Source organism: Planococcus citri, chromosome 2, assembly GCF_950023065.1.
Source record: "Planococcus citri chromosome 2, ihPlaCitr1.1, whole genome shotgun sequence".
Classification (NCBI taxonomy): domain Eukaryota; kingdom Metazoa; phylum Arthropoda; class Insecta; order Hemiptera; family Pseudococcidae; genus Planococcus; species Planococcus citri.
Genome location: NC_088678.1, coordinates 38,442,089 through 38,455,730, shown reverse-complemented (window position 1 = coordinate 38,455,730; position 13,642 = coordinate 38,442,089). Strand labels below are relative to the sequence as shown.

Below are 13,642 nucleotides of genomic sequence, written 5' to 3'. Positions count from 1 at the left end.
AAAATTGTTTATCAATGAATCAGTACAAAATACTTAATACGAATCAATAAATCGTTATACCGATAGATTCGATATGCTTTGCTATTCTAAGCAATTTACAAGAGCGCAGTTATCACGAACAGGATGTTACCGTAAGTACAAAAAAAAAGTCATTGTGCCTTGTTAGCTTAATTAATCGTGGTTCTCAATAGTCAGGAGGCGAAGTTTTTTCACGGTTTTCTCTCATTCGGTGGACTTTTTTTTTTTTTTTTTTTTTTTACCAAGTCGGCTTGATTGGCGAAATCTATTCATACGCATTATTCTCAGAATTATACGGAGCTTTTTTTAACGGCGCGACTGCTGCGAGTTATTAATTGAAATGATACGATGGGAGAGGAAGAGGGATAAATATGAATGCATAACGCTTCGTTTGTGATTTCATACTTATGCTTGACAAAAGCATGAAATTCTAAATTACATATTTGAATTTTTTTTGGATGCTCAAAAGCCACGAATATTGAAATGCTGATGAGAAGGGAGGAGAATAAGACAATTTTCCAATTCAATTTTCTAAAAAAAAAAATGTTTATCTACTTCGAAACGAAAATTTCACCAAATTTTCACGTCTCAATGCGTAGGTAGGTAGTTTTCTTCTCCTAACGTTCGAGTAAATGAACCATATTTTTATTACATTTTTCAAATTCTAAATCATCAATTTTTTAGACCTGAAGGTGGAAAAAGATGCCAGAAAATATAGGCAGAAGGGGTGGAGGGACTCATCAAACTTTTCTCTTCAGAGAGATTACATCATAAAATAATCAACAGACCTATTACAATATGTTTTAGAACCCTTGAGCATTTTTTTAAAATGAAAATTCCTTCAAGAATAATTTTTCTTCCCAACTTGGCCACTATTTTGAACTTTTTTTTGGTGTTTGGGTTGAAAATGGGCTTAATCGATAGTTTAGACCCTGAAACAAAAAAAAGGGCGAGTTTTTTAAAATTTGAGTTGTTTTTGTGGTCAGGAATATCAAAGTTGCGAAAATGGCCATTTTTGCCCTACTTCAAGAGTTTGTCGGGACATCCGTATCGTTTTGCGAAAAAAACCAAGGCCATTTTCGGATTCTACGCACTTTTTTAAGTAAACTACTTTCCCCGATTTTTGATTTTCGAAGTTTTAAGCGCATGAGACTAATTTTTCTGAACACGAAAAATTCAATTTGAACTCCGGGTGAACACAGTTCCACGCCACGGTTACGTGGTGGAGTAACGCCAGCGTCGCGCGCTCCGAGTTTCAAAATATTATACAAATAAAAATCTTCCGTATGCGCTTGAAACTTCAAAAATCAAAAATCGGGGAAAGTAGTTTACTTAAAAAAGTGCGTAGAATCCGAAAATGACCTTGGATTTTTTCGCAAAACAATATTGATGTTGCTATAAACTCTTGAAGTAGCCAGTAGGGCAAAAACGGTCATTTTTACAACTTTGATCATCTCTCCTGACCACAAAAACAACTTAAATTGAAAAATCCCACTCTGTTTTTTGTTTTAAGGTCTAAAGTATCGATTAAGCCTATTTTCAATCTAAACAAAAATTTGTTGTTGCCTGTGGTAATTATTTTCGTCTTCGTGATTTTTTTAATTTTAATTTTTTTTTGAGAGAAAGATGGAGGTTTTTAAAATAAATTCAGTTTAGCTTCCAATTTTGGTTTTTTTGTCATGGGTCATGGTTCCTTACAAATTTTCGTCAAAAATCATCCAACTGATTTTACCAAATTTTCAGAAAGCTCTCCTCAGCCCAGAAAATATATAAGATACGTAACTGTAATGTGATTTTCAAATTTCAGGATCCGACCCCTCCCTCCCTCACACACTCATGAAGCTTGAATCACAGAAAATTCAGATGATCAATTTTTTTTAAATTTATTTTTAAAGAAAATCAATTTTACTATACATTTGAATCTGAAAACCCTGTCCATGCTTATTTCCTTGTTAATAAATTTCAGGCATTCAATTAATTATTTTGATATAGGTACCAAGTCAGCTCGGAACAAGCTGCCAATTTTTTCCAGTTCAAAAATTCGAAAAAAATATGCTTTTGGACTTGGATTTGAATATGGAAGAATAATGCATTTTAAATGCAGTACCCAATCTAGATTTACAGTCGAAATTTTCGAATTTTTTTTGCTGCCTAATCCAGCTCAGATATATACATTAATATTTTGAGCAGGTAAATTTGTTTCGTTATTTAGACGAGCGTAAAAACACACTTCATTTCATTTCGGGTACAATTTTAGGGTATTTTCGACCAAAAATCGTCCAGAGAAAAGATGCCCATTGCCCAATAAAGGTTCAAAGCCCGTCTTTTCTCCAAATCCCATCTCGAGTTTCTCTAAATGCATAGATAATATTAATGATCTTAGTTCTCGGTACCTCTGCCTAGATACTTAGTTTCCGGATGACTCACAGTCAGTGACGTCAATAAGATATACCTTCATTCAAAAACTTTTGGAATGCTATTTACTGCGCGACTCCCGTTATGCAAATGTCGCGCACGTGGTGGTACGGCTATAGGGTAGGTAATCTCGACTAAAAGTCGTCCGAGAAAAAGACACACAAAGGTTCAAGGTCTCTCTTATACCTCCAGCAAGCGAAGATAACTACATAGGTACCTACACCAAATCCATATTAATGATCTTCGTTCTCGGTACCAGTACCTAACCTGTATGCATGATTCACAATCAGTGACGTCAATACAGCTTCTCATTCAAAGGCCTGTGGAATGTATGCAAATATATCTTATTATTCAAAGGCCATGGAATGTTCACTCGTTCCTATGTCTGCACGGTGGTGGCGCTAACACAAGTCTCGAGATCATCCGGCGAGCGTACCAGAAACATGCTGATACAGGTATCGTTTGGTCGACGACGACGTCGTATCTCCCATCATTAATATTACCTCTGTCTGGCTGGAAAAAGTACTGCTATGTTTGATGCATCACCAGGGGTAAGTCGACGAGGTCGGAACACCCATCAATTTGCAAAAAAAAAAAAATCTTTTCTTTAACAGAAGTCAACTATTTGACGTAAATAGCTTCTGAAATGTACAAGAGAACCCGAGTCACTGTTGCAAAGTTTTCCGATTTCTAAAAGAGAAAGCGCGGCACAGTGGGCTGTGAGCACCCTCAAAACGGGCGTAATTCAAAAACTTACAATAAACCCAAACACAATTGTAAAAAGATATCCTCCCTTATGTTTTTGGGGTCGCAGAATACGAATTTGGCAATATTTTTCTTTTAGGGGTATGGGGTGGGGGGGTGAGGGGGGTCAAAAATTCAAAATTTGACCATAATGACGTGTGATATGTCGAAATGTATGTTTTCGAGGGTGTAGATTACGAATCTGACAATATTTTTTTCGTAGGGGTGAATGGTGGGGGATGAAAGGGGTGAAAACGGTGAATAATTCAAAATTCGATTATAATGACGTGTGATATGTCGAAATGTATGTTTTCGAGGGTGTAGATCACGAATCTGACAATATTTTTTTCGTAGGGGTGAATGGTGGGGGATGAAGGGGGTGAAAAATTCAAAATTTGACCATAATAATGTGTGATATGTCGAAATGTATGTTTTTGAGGGTGTAGATGACGAATTTGACAATATTTTTTTCGTAGGGGTGAATGGTGGGGGATGAATGGGGTGAAAACAGCGAAAAATTCAAAATTTGACTATAATGACGTGTGATATGTCAAAATGTACGTTTTCGGGGGTGAAGGAGGGGTGAAGGGTGGGGGATGAAGGATTTTCTGTTGGGGAGCCGTCAAAGTCCTAGTAAGACAAAAATTTGTAACATTTTAACGAAATTCACCAACATTTTTCACTATAATCGACCGTGGAGGTCGCCGGAGCACTTTGGAGCAAAAATGGCAATTAACATCTTGAAATACACTATCTCAAGTATTACCTGCCACTGGAATTTCCCGTGCATCTACGTGCGAACATTTTTTCTATTCCAATTTGTGCAGCCGAGTAGGAGAAAAACAGGGTTTTGAGATGAATTTCATCTCTATAATTACTTTATAACAACTAAAATCCAGTAAATTGATGGAAAGTACTTACTTTCAGTTGAATTATTCATACTTGGTACATTTCAACATATCACACATCATTATAATCGAATTTTGAATTTTTCACCGTTTTTACCCCCTTCATCCCCCACCATTCACCCCAACGAAAAAAAAATTGCCAGATTCGTGATCTACACCCTCGAAAACATACATTTCGACATATCACACGTCATTATGGTCAAATTTTGAATTTTTGACCCCCCTCACCCCCCACCCCATACCCCTACAAAAAAAATATTGTCAAATTCGTATTCTGCGACCCCAAAAACATAAGGGAGGATATCTTTTTACAATTATGTTTGGGTTTATTGTAAGTTTTTGAATTACGCCCGTTTTGAGGGTGCTCACAGCCCACTGTGCGCGGCGTATTACGCTACCGACTGTGGTCTTTGCCATCTCTGGTCTGTGGTAGATCTTGGACGACGATACCTTAGATCTGCAGATCATTTATCTTCTTTTTACAAGAGCATTTATGATACAATAGTAACGGGAAAAAAGTCATGAGTTGAAGTATGTGGGTACTTTGACTACCGAGTTGCAGTTTCAATGCTTTTTAACATTGTTTTGAACGCGTTATGGTGCCAGGATTTTTACAATCCTGTCTTATCCTGTATGTCGACGCTGTTTTTTTTCTAGTGCAAGTTGCTCGGATGAGGGCATCATTCAAATTACCATATTTTAGCCAACCAAAGGTTTACAAATGTATAACGAAATTCTTTCGACATTGTGAGTCATGCTATGCGATTCTTTGATGTATTTTCAGTTGACAGTTAACTGATACTTGGATACTTAGTTTCATTCTCATCCATTTAATATACTTCCTGTATCAATGAAGTGACTTTCCGGAGTCAATTTAGTATATGATGATTGTTTGAATGAGTAGGTCATTCAGGTAGGTAGGTAAAACAGAGACAACTGAAGGTGCCAGGTCGAGTGGGATAAAAAGATCACGATACTTGAAATGAAAGTACAGGCAAAGCATGAGCCTTAATTTTTGAAAGTACGAGCTCTTTGAAATGGGTCAGTGATTTCTCAAAAATACTCATGAAAATCGTTCCAAAAAGAGTCCCAAGGAGTCAACTTGACAAAATATTTTCAAAAAATACCCAAATCGAATTTGGATACCTACAAAAAAAATTTGCAGCAAATACCTCGCAATTTCACGACACATTGCACACGACGGAGTTCGTTAGCATGGGTTCGCGTACCTATCGATAATGAAATTACGATTTTCTTATCACAAAGAACATGCGCTAATGAATAGAGAGAGAGAAAAAAACACAGCACCATAAGTACGCGAACGCGAACAAATTATGCATTAGGTGCATAAAGATATACTCTATCTCTATCGTTTGCTCAGGTTTTCCAGCTTTAAATACATATTTTGTAGTTTTATGTCCGCGGTAAATATTTACCCATGATTTACAGCTTTTTTGTCTATATCACTATACCGAAATGCCGTTAATATATGATTTGTTTCGCGCGTGTTTTAACGATCTCCTTGAACTCTCTCGAATAAAGATTTCCAAAATAAATTAAGTACACCGAGCGCTGGTTCTTATATTTTCAGGAGTTCACCCAGGGCGTCGAGAAAAAAATTTTCATCCCAATTTCTTTCGTCTTTTTTTTTTACAACAAACGTACTAAAAAATCATCAAAATAACAAAAAAGAAGACGCGCTGTAATTTCAAGCAGACCATGCTGCCAACAGCCAGGAGATTCCCATCAAGTTATTAGCACTATAACTGAACAGGTCGTCTGTTTGATAGGACCACTTATGATGATACACCCGCAGATTATCTGACGAAAAAATATGAAAATTACCGTTGGCCAAAACACAGCACGCGGTAGCATTGGACTCACAATCAGTCGTTGCCCGAAGGTCTTGTCTAGTCGAAAATTACTAACGAACTCTGAGTCGTACGAGTCTGCTCGCGTTCTTCTCTCGAATCAAGCAATTGTGTCTGAGACACGTAAACAAATTTTGATTTTTTTTGTGCCCAATGGGTCATTGTATTCGAGTATCTAGCCAGCGCCGAAGAGATTTAAGTTTGATATGAATCAATGATTCATATTTGTTTAAAGTATACCTACAGTATAATTTTAACAGCTGATGGTTTATTGATAAAATTTATCTAACGTAAGTATTCATCGGGCTATATAAAAGACATTGTCGAAACATTTGGAAGTAATGACGTAGTCGGCTCCATTTAAACTAAGTACGAATCATCTATAAATATTTTAAATACGGATCAAAAATCATATCTATCTACCGCGTGTGTTTATTTACATGGTAGTTCACCCAGTTAATTTCTTATCGTTTGAAATACAACGATTTTTGCTGACTTATCTACTGATTTGTCTTTTTACCCATCTTTCCACCTTCTCGGCAAAACACTCGAATATCTGAGCCGGAATAAGTAGTTGATAATTTTTCAAATTTTATCTCAATTTTATCAAAATTGTTGTCCTAAGTTTCCAAAAAAATTATCTCTTTTTTATGAGTTGAAATAAACTGCAGGTGATTTTTAAATTGAAAAATGCTTTTGGATTCGGGTTTTAAAAATGGTAACTTTATCATCACATTTTTTTGACGTGATTAGGAAACAATTCAAAAAAAAGAGACGATTAGATATTGACCAAATGAAAATCACTTGGTAAATTTTGGCTCAAAATCGATGAGTAGGTGTCTGCTCAAATAAGTAGTCCTATAATTTTCCAAATTTATCAAAATTGGAAATTTCGAGTGTGAAAATTACCCACTGATTTGTTAAATTTCAGGTACAAATTTCAACTAGATATTTCAACTCACGTTTAATTTTTCCCAAATTTTTTTTTCAGGTATGTACCTAAGGCTTTGGGTAAGTATTTATTGAAACTTCATTTGAGAAATTCAAAAAATTTAGAAACTCCTTGCACTAATCCTGACTTTTTGGATTATTTGGCACACGTAGAAATTATTTTCAAAAAAAGACACAAAATTCCAAATTTTTTTTTAAAAAAATGACGATTTTTTTTCAAAATTTCCTTATTATTGATTTAATTAAACAATTTTTCTGTTCTCCCTCTTCATTTTGTTTAATTGGAAAAATTGAGAATGTTTATAATGTGGGGAAGACGGTTCAGAATTCATTGAATATTCTTTTGTTTGTAAATTAATCGAAAAAAGGACAGAAAGAGTTTTAAAAAATTTAAAATATTTTATTTTGAAAAAAAGTTTCACTACCTAGATTTTGAAAAATTAACGTTTTTTAGATTAAAAAAAGTTGAGAGCGTTTGGAATAATGCGAAGAAAATAAATTCAGAAATTATAAAAAATCTACTTAAAAATGGGGAAAAATTGGATCAGGGTACTCGTAAGTAAGCTATTTAAATTTAAAAAAAAAATATTATATGCCCACTGACGTAAAACTATAGATCTGAGCACCGCAGTTTCAGGAACTCTTACTATTTCTCGAAAATAGGTAGGTATCATTGACGTTATGTGAATCATTTTTAAAAGTCTGCCAACACTATTAAAAAATCAGTCTGGGTCACGCGTATTCGTTATATTTTAGTTTCGGTCAAAATGAATGAATCAGACTTTTACACAGTATACAATTTTTTTTTACAATGATGAGTGGTAGATGAGCGAACCCAAACAGACGTATAATTACTTAACCTGTACGACTCTGTCAGAGCAGGGATTCCCAATTGTATATACGATGATTGGTGATATACCTGTACCTATTCACAGTTGTGATGTAATCGATGATTTGTCGAACGATTTGTGATCTATGCCTCTTGATGAGATCAATTAGTAGAGATATGATGATTTATGGAGGATTTTTTCCAATTTGTTGCTCGTGAATAAGCATTGTAATAAGAATTTGTCACGTGTACCGGCATTTACTCAGTTTTCGAGGCTATTATTGGTTGAATTTGCGAAGAGTGTAGATTTTATATGTTTTTAAAGAAAATCTGCATGATAAGTATATTTTATTAAATACCTAATAATTATGTTTGAACAAAATGAAGAGGGAGAACAGAAAAATTGTTTACTTAAATCGACAAAAAGAATTTTTTTTTAAATCGTAATTTTTTTTGAAACTTAGGTATTTTGTACATTTTTTTGAAAATAATTTCTACGTGTGCGAAAAAATCCAAAAAGCCAGGATTAATGCGAGGAGTTTCTAAATTTTTTCATTTTCTGAAAGGAAGTTTCAAAACATACCTAGTGAAACTTTTGTTTATTATTTAATATTTATGTAGTTAATTTTTTTAAATCTCTTTCTGTCCTTTTTTCGATAAATTTACAAACAAAAGTATACTCAATGAATTCTAAGCCATCTTCTCCACATTATAAACATTCTTAATTTTTCTAATTAAGATAACTGTTTTCTAAATTAATTAAAATGTTAATTTCTGATTTAATTCTTTCATTTTTCTGCATTCTTTTCTCCCTGAGAATTTATGAACTACATAATGTTCCACTTTTACCTATTTCAATTTCAGATCTTTTTTTAAATTTTCTACAAGGTTTTAGTTTCTTTAAGTGAGAATACTGCATAATTCAATTTACTTCAAGCCCCCAAAATAATTTTTATCGCTTATTGCAACACGTTCATTCAAATACGCATGAAAGTACCTATGCTCATATGATACCCACGCAGTGTAAATTCGTAATAATGGTGAATTATGAAGTAGCCACACTAAATATTGATAAAATTTCATAATTGCTGATTGATTCGAGTGCATACTTGATATTTCGACCAATTGAAAACGGGCGCACTCTTATTTTACAACCAGATAAACGAATTTGTGAAGTTTGATTTGGCATATCGAAATCAATAACGAAAATATACATACTTTTTTTCAGCAAATACTAGGTAGGTATGTCAGAAAGGCAGATAATATCGTACCTAACTCAATTTTCAACCAAAAATTATGCGTAATTTATAACATTTTTTAAATGGTATACTTTTTTTAATTTGGGTGAAAATCCTTCGTAATTCTTCCAAAAAATCTACTGTTTGAAAAATTATTCTCAATAATTTCCTAATATGCACTTTAGGTACTTACTTGAAAAAAAAAAAAAAAACTCAAAAAAATAAAAATATTCTAAACATTGGCTAGTCTGTGAGATGTGTAAGGATACCATGTTTTGAATTTTGAGAATTAATGTCATTATTATGGAATAAAGGATTCTTAGAAGAATTTCAAAAATGTCCAAAAAATAATTTCAAAGCTAAGAAAAATGCAAAGTATTTATTTTGAAATTTAAAAAATCATATCTAAGTATACCTCCCTACATTTGCACTAAAAAAAAATCTTAAGGTATCTAACACCAAATAAATCAATGTAAATTTTTTTTAAAAAATAAGCAAATAAAAACTCACGTTTGAGAGAGAATCCGTTAAATTTGGTCGAACCTTCGTTGGATGGTTGGATACGTTTTCTTGAGATGGACAAACATGTGCCACACAAATAATTCGCGAATACAGTCAACATATTATCGGCGGAATCGTTATACATTTTACAAACAGTACGTTATAAAATTGAAAAATAAATAAGAAAATCGAAATATCTTCGGGAAAAAATAAATAAACAATCGATAAATAAAATCCGCAGCGAACCAGTGAAAAAACGAAATACAAGTAGATCGTAACACTTCGAAATCAAGATTAACTATGAGAATGGAGTATTGCACTTGTCATTTATAAAACGCTTACTAAACTGATAAAATCACCGGTTTGCATGCAGTAGTACCCAATACAGGTGTGAATGGTGAAAGAGCAGTTCTCACCCCCACTCCAAACAACGACTTTTGACTTGACCAACATGTGCATTTCGTCTCGCAACCGATTATGACGAATCTAGGGCTTTCCCCGTATCGGCCAATGAATAATAGCGCGAACGTCGAATGGGCGGAGCAACCGATTTCGCGACAAAATCCAGTCCTCTGGATTGACCAAGTCCCTTAGAACATATAGTATGTATTAAAATAGAAGGCTCGTCCGCTATACCACTGTACAGTGTTTTATTGTCAAACATAAATGTGGCATACTAGTTATGTTGACGCGTTTCACTACCCCGCTTCAGCTAATTTTGAACGGGACCGCGAGTTTTGGAAAGAGCATAGTCTAAAACCCACAAATTCAAATTATCAGCTGTCCAAGTTCATTTTTCGATTTTTGGCGAATTTTTGAAAATTAAAAATTGACTATTTTGGTGATTTATGCTTTTTTTAAAAAAGTACGTACTTGATCAGTAAAAGTGTTCAAAATAAGTCCCTAAACTGATATTAACCCCCCAAATCCAAATTTCGCCATTTCCAGCCATTTTGCAGCCTCCAGCGCTATTTTTCAATTTCTCCAGAATTTTGAATTTGCTCTAGAAGGCGTGAATATGAAGTTGGGCAGCTAAAAATCGAGTTGTGTGTTATACTCGATCTGTTTAACGAATTTATTCACATTTGAGCCGATTCTGGAACGGACACCTCAAGAGTGGTTTTTTGACCAGCTTTTTTCATAATAAGAAATCCAAAAAAATCAAAATTTTACTGTTTGCGAGGAAATTTTCGAAATTTGCGCGAATCACTGTATTTCAAACACAACAAACCCCCCGAGGCCGAGTTTCGCTATTTCCAGCCATTCTGGAGCCTCCAGTGAGATTTTTAAATTTCTCCAGAATTTTCAATTTGCTCCAGAAGGCGTGAATATCAAGTTGGGCAGCTAAAAATCTAGTTGTGTGTCATACTCGACCTGTTTAACGAAATTATCCACATTTGAGCCGATTCTGGAGCGGACACCTCAAGAGTGGTTTTTTGACCAGCTTTTTTCATAATAAAAATATCCAAAAATTAAAGGGAGGCCCAAGAATGGCTGGAAATGGCGAAATTTGGATTTGGGGGGTTAATATCAGTTTTAGGACTTATTTTGAACATTTTTACTGATCAAGTACGTACTTTTTAAAAAAAAAGCATAAATCACCAAAATATTCAATTTTGGATTTTCAAAAATTCGCCAAAAATCGAAAAATGAACTTGGGCAGCTGAAAATTTGGAATTGGGGGTTTTAGAACATGCTCTTTCCAAAAATCGTGGTCCCGTTCAAATCGGAGGCGGACACCTCAAGAGGTTCCCTTGTTAAGTCATTATGCAATTTTGTATTTTTTGTAGTTTCTTTATTGTTACTCATTATGCGATTTGCATTTTTTGTTTTTTACTTTTCAATTTTCAAAGTCCAATTTGAAATCAATTTTTGTTATATATGTACTTTATCTTAAGTCATTATGCAATTTTGTTTTTTTTTTAGTTTTCAATTTTCAAGGTCCTTTGTATATTTTCTAAATTGAAATTGTTTCTCAATAATATTTGGACAGTGTTATATCTGAACAAGTGATCATAATAAAATTCCAAATTCAACATTTCTGAAGAAAAAACGTATTTTCATTGAAATGATTGGGGATGGGAGCGGGTGCTGTGGAAAAATTTTCAATTGCGAAATTTTTTTTGAAGGTAGGTACCCAACAATGTTGATTAAAAATTTCGAAAATCCAAAAATAAGGGCATTTCACCATTCTTCTCTGAGAATACCTTTCAGAGGAAAGGAATATTGTTCTTTGAAATATGTAAATCAATGTCTCACAGAAGTAAGCACCTCAATTATTTATAAAAATCAAGCTAAATGTTTAGTAGGTAGTAGGTACTTCTGTGGGAATAAAAAACTTTTCAAATTTCAAATCAAAATAGAAAAACATACAAAATTGATTGAAATTTAGGTTACCTGTATACCTCCGAGTAAGTACTTTGTGCATGATCATGTTTTAAATTTTCAGATTTTAAGTACTTTTTTGAATTACAACTTCGAGTTTCTATAAATTTTTTTCTTCAACACAGGTAACTTTCAAACCTACTCCATCCTGTAGATAATGTCATGTAGATTGTTCCTCACCCAAAATTTCGAGTAAATTGCATTTAAGCGGTGAAAAAACAATTTTTTCCCACAAATTTACAACTTTAAACTTTCATTACGTTTTTTCTACTGCGCGGATAACTTTCAAACCTACGCTTTCTCGTAGAGAATTTATAATGTAGATCATTTTCCTTACCTCAAACACCTATGTCCCCACTCAAAATTTCAAGTAAATTGTATATAAATACGAAACAACAAATTTTTTCCAAGAGTTTTGCAACTTTGAGCTTTTATAACTTTTTTTCTATAGCACGGATAACTTTCAAACGTATGCCATCTTGTAGAGAATTTAACGTAGATTATTTTTCTTACCTCAAACACCTATGTCCTCAATAAAAATATCGAGTAATTTTCATAAAAACAAAATGCAGTCAACACATCACGTACAACCACAGGGATATCAGATGCTGAAGCGGGGTAGTGAAACGCGTCAATGTAACTAGTATGCCACATTTATGTTTGACGACTCCTGGTATCACAACGAGCCTTCTATGTTAATACTATATGTTCTAAGCCAAGTCCGCAAGGCACTCGGGGAATCGAAAAGCACCTCTTGGAAGCCGGATTCTCGACGTCATAGATTTCTAACTAATGACTTCATCTACCTATGACGCGATACTAATTACGTAACGAAACGTCAATAATCAATATTATCAATTCTTCAAATACCAAATAGGTACCTAGGAACCTAGGCCAGGTATCTATACCGTTTGTTGAGTAAATTTCCTCTCAAGTGCGTTCTAAAAATAACCACCACGTGATCTCATTTTTCGCGAAAATTTACCAAAGTTTACGAGGTACTACTTTACTCCACTCTTATCACCTAGGTGTAATGAATGATCTATTTCTATGACTTTAAAAACATCGTAAATTTTTGGAGAGCTTAAACAAATCAAACCTATAACTTACTTCCTTTCATTCATGACGTATGATGAGATCATTAATGATTCCTAATTCCAGAAATTTACTTTTTTATTTCAGTTTTTTTTTATAGCTCAAATCTCAGTGGCATGGCATTTTAGTCTTTAACAAATTTAACTTAGGTACTCGTAATATTCTGCTCTCAAGCAGAATTTTTGGAAACCATTACATTTTCACCCCTATGCACAGGCTACTCGTAAATGTGAGAACTTCGTAAGGAAGCATGCTTTTACTTATTTATCCCCAAAAGATATTTCAAAGGTATAACAAATAAATTTTTGAGTTTAAAGTTGGAAAAATCATAAGTACATAAGTTGATCGGACTCTTTGATTTTTTTTCAAAATCCAAGGTAAGTAGGTATAGGTATGCTTTTCCAAATCCACTCGGGCAATGAACTCACAAAATTCATCGGAAAATGCCAACCAATAATTTGCCTATGAGTAGAGTTTCAATCGAAACGAGGGGGGGGGGGTAAAATCACAGCCACTTCAGGTCAACTTTATAGTTTTGGCTCTCGAGTCGATGGAGCTGATTTCGAGTAGGTAATCAAAAAGAAATGTCTAAAATAAATGTTTCCAAAAATTTGGAACATTGAAATTTATAATTGCATCAAAATAAATCAAGGTAAGAATCCCAACTTGGAGCAGAGCTGTCGTGAA

At 33.9% G+C, this 13,642-nt stretch overlaps 1 protein-coding gene across 4 annotated transcripts in view; it reads right to left on the bottom strand.

Moving 5' to 3' along the window:
- LOC135835691 (uncharacterized) overlaps window positions 1-13,642 on the bottom strand; it is a 141,608-nt gene that overhangs the window by 24,201 nt on the left and 103,765 nt on the right. Inside the window, exon 1 of one of the 4 annotated variants that reach the window (XM_065350075.1) lies at window positions 9,485-9,849. The exons of the other annotated variants lie outside the window; for them this stretch is intronic. Coding sequence (XP_065206147.1) covers window positions 9,485-9,620 — 136 coding nt within the window. The 5' untranslated portion in view covers window positions 9,621-9,849. Of the gene's footprint in view, window positions 1-9,484; window positions 9,850-13,642 lie in introns of those variants that run through there. 4 annotated transcript variants of the gene reach the window in all.